Here is a 9,176-nt window from a genome sequence, read left to right as displayed (position 1 = left end):
GATTTTCTCCTATAATAAGCCATCTACCCTAGAAAAAAAAGAGAACACTTTTAGGACCTTCCATCGCCGTCTCAAGGCGGAACCAGAGGCAGAGCACTTTTGCTCTCTGACAGAGCGATTTTCCCGGGGAAACTTCTCTTCGAGAGGTAGAAATCGAAGCCATCGTTATCACCAACCTTCCTCTCATCATGGGAGGTTTCATCTCCCTCAACATCTTCACCAGCATCATCCCATCTCCAAACCTAGTTCATCTTGTGTGCTCAATCTTTGTATCCAGCCTAGGATTGGTACCTAGGGTCCTAGTAGTTTTGATTACATCTTGTAGTTGATGCTAGTTGGTTTACTTGGTGAAAAATTTATATGTTTAGATAAACACATACTCCCTTCGTCCCATAATATAAGAACGTTTTTGACACTAGTGTAGTGTCAAAGGTTTTTATATTATGAGACGGAGGGAGTATTTTATATCGTATGATCATGAGCAATATTATGAGTACTTCTATTTGTGAGGACATGAGAGAAGTCTTGTTACTAGTAATCATGTGAAGTTGATCACCGTTCAATGTTTTGATGATATGTTGTGTTGTTCTTTCTCTAATGGTGTCGTGTGAATGTTGAATACATGTCCTTCAAGAGTAGGAAATGACCACTCTCTCAGTTGCGTTTCAATGATGGAGTGTGCCCCCGGATCGAGCCCCTGAACATCGGCCGCTGCCTACTAAGGTGGTCATGGACGACCAACATAGCAGCCACAAGCTCCTCATCGTTGGATGAAGAATCATCTGAGTCGCAAATGAAATTGTGGAAAAAGAACTCACTATCGAAGTCCATTTGTACCTTGCGGGCAAACCGTCGAACAGCTCGCGGGCGTCGTGGAAGAAGCTGGCCGGTAAAGAGCCTCGTGCCTCCCCTGGACCAGGTAGCAGGCATGTCAGCATTTGGCGAGCGAGGTCGTCGCGCTTGGGTGCTACATGCAGGGGGTGGGGCGAGGGGGTGGTGGTGGCGATGTCGGTGTGCTGCGGCGGCGGTGGGGCGAGGCGGTGGTGGCAGCGACGTTGGAAGGTGGTGTGCTGCGGGGGAGGTACGTTGGTGTGGACGGCCTGGGCACCGGAACTGGGCGGCGGCGACGACCGGTGAGGCAGCCGGTTGTGCTGGCTGTCGATGGGAGGAAAATAGAATGACCAATGTGCCACCGACTGGACCGTTTGTGTCGCAACCTAGATGAACACGCGAAGACAATTTGGTCGGCGCGCTGGAGTTGGTCTCCTCTCGCTCTCACCTACCCTCTCTAAATCTTATCCCCAATAGCCCCAATTCCTCGTCTACCTCTCGGTTGATCCTGATTCCGCTTCCGTTGAGGCAAACATGGAGGATCCCCCCATCACGGCCTCGCTCGGCCCCATGGGTCGCCTCCTCCGGCGACTCCATTCACTCGAGGCTTCCGAGCATCCTCTGCCAGAGGGGCTCACTGCCAACGGGATCCGGCTTCTCAGAGAAGGTCTAGAAGGATTGTACGACCACCTCAAGGATGCGCCGGATCCAGATCCGCACCCTGGCGCCACGCCCAAATGGTGGACCAAGGAGGTTCGGGAGCTTGGTTACGATACGGAGGACTTCTTCGACGAGGTTATGCAATCCGGTGCCGGCGAAGGCGCCATTGTCCGCAGGAGCTCTCGCCTTACTGCAATCTTTGGGGCTGGCAGTAGGCGGAAGCAGCGCCGGCGCCAGATTGCGGAAGATTTCTCACAGTTGATGGCTCGTGTGGATGACGCGAGAGAGAGGTGCCAAAGCTTCCAGCTTGCTCCGGCGGAGACAGCTGATATCAGCCGCCACAGGGCTGATTTGTCCCTGGACCTGCCGGCGTCGGCTGTCTCCATCTCCGACGTCGGCCTGGTCACAGCTGACCGTAGCCTAGTTGGTGTCGAGGTACCCATGAAGAAGCTTGGTAAACTGCTGGCTTTCGGCGACCACAACCAGAACCAGCTCAAGGTGATACCCATCATTGGATCTGCAGGAGCTGGAAAAACCACTGTTGCCAGAACAATATATCATCAGTATGGAGAGGAATTCCAGTGCAAGGCTTTTGTACGGGTGTCCCTAAATCCCGATATGAGGAGGCTTCTCACCAGCATCCTCTCACAAACTAAGGCACCATGGACTCATGCCTTTTCTGATGTGCAGGACCTTATTGACGGTATCATCAAACATCTTCAAGGAAAAAGGTATCGTGGAAATTTTATTGGCTATACTGGATTTTAGTAACTATCATATTGTGCTTTTATGAAAAACAGGAAAATGCTTTTCTTATTAAAGAACTCGAACTTGTCTTTTTCTTTTCTTGTAAGGTTCACATTCCATAATACTCCCTCCGTCCGGAGATACTTGTCATCAAAATGGATAAAAAGGGATGTATCTAGATGTATTTTAGTTCTAGATACATCCCCTTTTATCCATTTTGATGACAAGTATTTTCGGACGGAGGGAGTATGTATCATGAACTTCTAAAGGTATCAATATCGTAAGTTCTAACATGATGTATATCTATGAGCTTGATGACATTTTCTTGAGATGCTGACATACTCAAACCCCAAACTCATGGATCCACCCTTTCATGTACATTGTCCATTTTCTCGAAGAAAATGTACATTGTCCACTCCTTCAGAAAACTAAAATAAGTAAGGAGATAAGTCTGATGTTTTTCTCATAAACACCGCCATTTACTTTTTTCTTAGTTAAATGTGTTCTAGTTCTTCTGTATTCCTTTTACAGATAAATTAAGTTCTGTATTGACTGTGTTTCTTTACCTGTTTCTTTTTGTGTAAGCTTGACCAAATATATTCGTTATGACTTGCAGCTACTTCATTGTAGTCGATGATATATGGAAATCATCAGAATGGGATATTATTAGCCGTGCTTTTCCTGATGGTGATTGTTGCAGCAGAATACTGACAACCACACAAGTTGGGGATGTAGCATTAGCATGTTCTGGTTATGAGTCAGAATACATATTTGAGATGAGACCTCTTAATTATGGTGAATCTCAGAAATTATTCTTCAATAATGTTTTTGGTCCTGAAGGTGAAGATGCTTGCCCTCAAGAGTTTGAAGCAGTTGCAGATAGGATTATCAGGAAATGCGGTGGTTTACCATTAACAATTGTAAATATAGCAAGCCTGTTGCTACCAAGCAAGCGGAACCCTGCAATGGACCAATGGGAGAAGGTAGAGAGTTCTCTACCCTCCACTTTGAGGACAGATCCTACTACCCAAGGGATGAAAGATGTTCTAATCCTTATTTACAATAAGCTTCCACTTCATTTGAAGACATGCTTGCTCTACCTTAGGATGTATCCAGAAGGCTGCACTATCAGGAAGGATGATTTGGTGAAGCAATGGCTAGCTGAAAGTTTGGTTGGTGACACTGAGTATGGTTACTTTGACGAGCTTGTCAGAAGAGGTATGATCCAACCTGTAGACACCAACTATGAGGGGGAGGTGTTGTCATGTACAGTTAACCACATGGTAATGGATCTTATCAGGTACAAATCCTTTGAGGATAATTTCGTCATTGTCGTGAAGTATTTTGAATCAACTCTACTGCTTCCTGACAAGGTTCGCCGATTGTCCCTCCAGTTCGGAGGTTCAAAAAGCGCAAAGATACCAGAAAGCATCAGAATTTCCCAAGTTCGATCACTTTTATTTTATGGATCCTCCAGATGTGTACCTTCCATTCTGGATTATGGCCTTCTCCGAATTCTGATTCTTCATATTTGGGCTGATGAAGACCAGATGAGTTTTGACCTCACTAGAATCGTTGAACTATTTCGACTGAGATATCTGCTTGTTGAGTGTAATATCACCATCAATTTGCCAGACAAGATTCAAGGATTACGATACTTGGAGACACTGCATTTAGATGGAAGACTATCTGCTGTTCCATCAGATATTGGTAATTTGGAGAATATACGGCACCTCCGCCTTCCAATCCAGGCTAATGTGAGGGAACTTGGAGGTCTGACCAATCTCCAGGATCTTCATCTCACCCTTTCTACAGCACAGCCAGTTGAGAATTTGGAGGTTACCATGAAATACCTTGGCTCAATTCTCCACAAACTCAACAACCTCAAGTCTATAATTCTGGCATCTGCACGTTCCTGTCCTGTAAATACTTCGAGTGTGAGCATTTCATGTGTTGGCTTGAGCAACGTGTCTCCTGCTCTGGCCCATCTCGTGAGACTTGAGTTATTGCCACGGATTTGCATCTTTCCCAGCCTCCCGAACTGGTTTAAAACACTGGACAAACTCTTCACTCTGAAGATAGCAATCAGAGAGTTGTCGAACAGTGATATTGATATCGTTAAAGGGTTACCTGCCCTCGCTGCTTTCTCGCTGTGCATCCAGACAGCGCCTGCAGAGAGGATTGTCTTTGGCAAGGCTGGATTTTCAGCTCTCAAGTACTTCAAGTTGAGGTGCAGTAAACTGTTGCTGAAATTTGAGGCTGATGCAATGCCTAATCTTCAGAAGCTCAAGCTAGTCTTCAATGTTCAGGAAGTGCAGCAGCATGGAGCTGGAGCTATCTGCATCGAGCACTTGGCAGGGCTTAAAGAGATATCCGCAAAAATTGGGGGTGCAGGTGCTGCTGGCACAGAGTCTGCCTTGAGGATTTCTGTTAGCAATGATCCAAAAAATCCAAAAATCAATGGTCAGCTGGTGAACTGGAATTTCTGTGCCGACGAAGATGGGATTATCGCGGCACCAGACCGAGCAGCTCTGATTATGGAAGAACGAGGTGAGATCCTGGAGGAAAACACAGAATATGAGTACAAAAGAGAAGATGGGGACCGACAACCTGATAGCGGGTACGAATTTTTCCTTTCTTTGATTTATTGATTCCTCAACCTGTTTTTTCTTGTGTGATGATAAACTGTTGCTGTAATCAGCATTTCTACGCTGCTGGAGCCCTCTGTCCCGTTCCCTGAGAGACCCACCGACCGGCCACATGGCCAGAGGCTCCTTTCTGCGTGGTCCAGGGCCAGGCACACCTTGAAAGCTGTGCCCCGCACCTTGAAAGCCGGCAATGAGGGCCACGGTGTTGGGAGTGTAAAATTATTCAGCTATAAGGAGTTGGATAGGGCAACTGCAAGATTTCACCAATCCAATAAGATTGGTGAGGGAGGTTATGGACCAGTGTATAAGGTAATACCCTATTTATTATGTATTGGATGCTGGACTTAATTATTGAAAGTGTTTTAAAATCGCTAATAACTTGCCATTTCAGGGAACGCTCAAGGATGGAACAGCTGTTGCAGTAAAGGTGCTCTCTTTGCAGTCTAGGCAAGGCGCGAAGGAATTTCTTAGTGAACTTATGGCGATCTCTGATATTTCCCATGAGAATCTTGTCAAACTTTATGGCTGTTGTGTGGAAGGAAGCCACAGGATCCTTGTCTATAATTATCTTGAAAATAATAGCCTTGCACAAACCCTTCTAGGTAGATTCTCATTGCTGGACCTCTGTATTCTCTTGTTGGTAAATTTTCAGGCGCCATAATCCTTCTTGGTCCTTGGCATTTTTTAGGTTCTCAGCGTAGCAGCATCCAGTTCAATTGGAGAACTCGGGTGAATATTTGCATTGGTGTTGCCCAGGGACTAGCATACCTCCACGACGGTATCCGGCCTCACGTTGTCCATCGTGACATCAAAGCAAGCAATATACTTCTCGATAAGGATCTTACCCCGAAAATTTCTGATTTCGGCTTAACAAGGCTTCTACCTTCAGGTGTAGCACATATTAGCACAAGAGTCGCAGGAACACGGTAAGTGTGAACTATTTGATCGAACTTGCTGCTTTGCTATATATTACTTGGACTTGTGTTTTCTCATTAGATTGAAATGCTAGTTCAGCTGATCCTTTGAACTTAGTTAGGTTGGGGGAGGCATTTTAGATTAGACTTATACATACATACCTACGTTTATCTTGGTAAGCTCTTATCAAGCTAAGCAAGGATTGCATAGAGATGCCGCTTTCTGATAAGCATGTTAAGGTCGAAAAGAGACGGCTTCACATGGCTTGACTGCCTCTCCAGTGCGTGCCACTGATCTGGTGTCTCTTCCTCCTCTCCCTGTTCTCTAAAACTGCTGTAACGTATTAGGCTTTGGGCCATTTTCAATTCAAAAATCAGGCAGGGAAGCAAAAGAAATCAGAATGTGATATCCCCTCTGTTGCTTTCCTCACTGTAGTTTTGCTTGCAGAGGTTACTTGGCTCCTGAATACGCCATCCGAGGACAAGTGACACGGAAGTTAGATGTTTACAGCTTTGGTGTTCTGCTGATAGAAATAGTCAGTGGAAGATGCAACACTGATACAAGACTGTCGTACGAAGATCAGATTCTTCTTGTGAAGGTACAGGACCCTGTTATTAATGCAAACACCTGATATGAATTCACACTATACATAGCTTCATTACTTGAGGTGAATGGTGTTGATGCAACTTCCCTTTTTTCTTATCACCGAATCCGTATCATTAGTTGACAGAGTTTACTAATAGGGCAATAAATGGTGTGGTAGCCCGGGGTATCATTTGCATACATTATATTACCCCAGCAAAACAATCCCAGATGCTACCCAGGGTTCAAATCCCAGTGAAATTTCCAAAATTTCATATATTTCAGTGTGGTCCGAAATATTTTTAAAGCCGAAATTTCAAGGCAGATTTAAAATAATTTCAAAATAAATTTAAATTATGTTAGAATTCATTAAAATTAAGTGAATTTTGAACTTCAAAGTCCGAAATAATTTCTGAAATATGCGAAATTTCGAATATTTCTGAAATTTTGCGTATTTCAATGAGGTCCAAAATTAGTTTGTTTTCGAAATTAAAAACCTTGCCTAGTGCTACATTACCAGTCCTCCTCTCTCCCTCTGCAGACATGGGAATACTATGACCAGGGGCAACTGGACAAGATCATCGACAGCTCGCTGGGCGACGACCTGGACGTCGACGAGGCGTGCAGGTTCCTGAAAGTGGGGCTCTTGTGCACGAAGAACGTCACGAAACGCCTGCCCGATATGTCGACGGTGACCCGCATGCTGAGGGGCGAGGAGGACATGGAGTCGCAGGAGATCATTAAGCCCGACGTGATCCGGGACATCATGGACCTGAAGCTGAGGAGCAAGGCCACGTCATCGTCGCTGCTGACCTCAGCCGTGGGGCAGTCCTCCCCGTCGTCGTCGTCCATGGGCAACACCACCCGCGCCTCCAGCACCTTCACCGCGACATCGGACCGCCCCTGACTGACGAGTTATGCCGGGAGAAAAACGGATACACCGAGGGGGAGGGGGGAGACCGTACGGACGGCAGAGCAAACTGTGGATAGGTAGTGTAGGGCAGCCCACATTTTTCTTCTTCCTTTTTTTGTGCTTGTATGTTCTTTGTGGTATAGCTTTCATCATACTTCCATTTACTCCACTTGATTGTTTTGCGTATAAAAGGGTTATCCGGATATCTGTCAGTACATAAAAACCAAGCCACGTCTAGTTCTATCACTGTGAAGAGCGCGTACAGCCTCGCTCTTGAGGAAAAATAATGCATGTCCGCGAGCAGGGCACCGGACGGCAATCATGCCGTCTGGACTGCATTGTGAGGGTGCCCTGCTCCTCCAAAGGTACGATTGTTCGGCTGATGACTCGCCACGGATTCTTTGGCAACGATGCAAAACAGATATAACCGGCACATAAAAATTTGGAATACATGGTCAACATTTTCTCTATACACATTTCAATTTTTCAAATACAAGATTGACATTTTTGGAAAACATGTTTAACATTTTTGGAAAACATGTTTAACATTTTTTCTATACACGCATTTTCAAATGTTTGGTTAACAATTTTCAAATACAAGATTAACATTTTTAACACATGATCAATGTTTTTTCTATACACATTTAACATCTTTTCAAATGCTTGATTAACGTTCTTAAATGCAATATTAACATTTTGTAATACATGGTCAACATTTTTTATATATACATTTAACATTTTTCAAATGCTTGATTAGCATTTTACAAATAAAATTTAACATTTTTTGAATAAGATTAAAGATTAATTGTTTTGAATACATGGTTAACATTTTTTATATTCACATTTAACATTTTTTCAATGCTTGATTAACATTTTTACAATACTTGTTTAACATTGTTTTTCAAATGCCCGGTTAATATTTTTTAAATTCACGATCAACTTTTTTCACACAAATTTTGTTTTTTGTATACATTTTTCGTACATATCTGAAACATTCAATATTTTTCAAATGCATGGTTAACATTGTTTTCAAATATTTTATGTCAAGTTTTCTTTGTAATATATTTATTTGAAATATTTGAAAATATAAACGGAAGTAAGAAAGTAGTTAAAAAACGAAATAAAAAACAAGGGCGTAAAAACAAGCGCGCTCTATGTGAGTCAAACCAGCGACCACCATAATCAAGGACCGCTGGTGTAGCCACCCCGCCACCAGCTGGATCTGGTAACTCTCCACTTTTTCCTTCTTTCAACTTTCTTTTTTCTTCTTCCTGATTCGATGAATTTGTTTGCAAATACATGAACTTTTTCTTCAAATTGATGAACCTTTTTTGTATTTCAATGAACTTTTTCCAAAATTTAACGAACATTTTTTTGAAATTTGATGAACTTGTTTTCAAATCGATGAACTTTTTCAATTTCGATGTACTTTTTTCAAAACCGATGAACTTTTTTTCAAATTTGATGATCTTCTTTCAAATTTGATGAACTTTTTTATTCAAAATCCATGAACTTTTTTCATTTTCAATAAACATTTTTTCATATTCGGCGATTTTTTTTTCAGAATCATGAACTTGTTTTTAAAATTTATGAACAAATTTAAATTCACATTTTTTTTATATGCGATCGAGGGGACCCAAAGGAAATAAGCGCCCACCACACGTACTTCACAGAGTAGCGACGAGCGTTGCACCTTGCCCGCCATTGGTAGGGTCGCCCACCACTGCTACGAGATGGACTACACTGGCAAGCAAATTACGCCGTCCGCCACTCCTACCAGTGGCGGGCGAGCAGGCGCCCGCCACTGATGCCCCTTTAGCAGTGGTGTGAGGTCAGTGGCGGGCGGCCTAAAGAGACTCGCTCGCCACTGCTGGGCTTTA

General features: G+C 43.7%; 1 protein-coding gene across 1 annotated transcript; it reads left to right on the top strand.

Moving 5' to 3' along the window:
* Nucleotides 1-1,234: 1,234 nt before the first annotated feature.
* LOC119324571 (disease resistance protein RGA5-like) lies at nt 1,235-7,501 on the top strand. Its single transcript, XM_037598353.1, has 7 exons — nt 1,235-2,222; nt 2,855-4,858; nt 4,940-5,195; nt 5,278-5,488; nt 5,575-5,812; nt 6,249-6,399; nt 6,925-7,501. Exons 1-7 carry the CDS (start codon nt 1,366-1,368, stop codon nt 7,288-7,290), a joined length of 4,083 nt encoding a protein of 1,360 aa, XP_037454250.1. The 5' UTR covers nt 1,235-1,365; the 3' UTR covers nt 7,291-7,501.
* Nucleotides 7,502-9,176: the final 1,675 nt, after the last annotated feature.

The sequence above is a fragment of the Triticum dicoccoides genome, chromosome 6B (assembly GCF_002162155.2).
Source record: "Triticum dicoccoides isolate Atlit2015 ecotype Zavitan chromosome 6B, WEW_v2.0, whole genome shotgun sequence".
In the NCBI taxonomy this organism is placed as follows: Eukaryota; Viridiplantae; Streptophyta; class Magnoliopsida; order Poales; family Poaceae; genus Triticum; species Triticum dicoccoides.
This window is presented reverse-complemented; position numbering and strand designations above follow the sequence as displayed.

Coding starts and splice junctions, on each gene's coding strand:
- LOC119324571 (XM_037598353.1), top strand. CDS start 1,366: ATGGAGGATCCCCCCATCACGGCCTCGCTCGGCCCCATGGGTCGCCTC. Junction 4,859..4,939: donor GACCGACAACCTGATAGCGG/GTACGAATTTTT, acceptor TGCTGTAATCAG/CATTTCTACGCTGCTGGAGC. Junction 5,489..5,574: donor CCTTGCACAAACCCTTCTAG/GTAGATTCTCAT, acceptor GGCATTTTTTAG/GTTCTCAGCGTAGCAGCATC.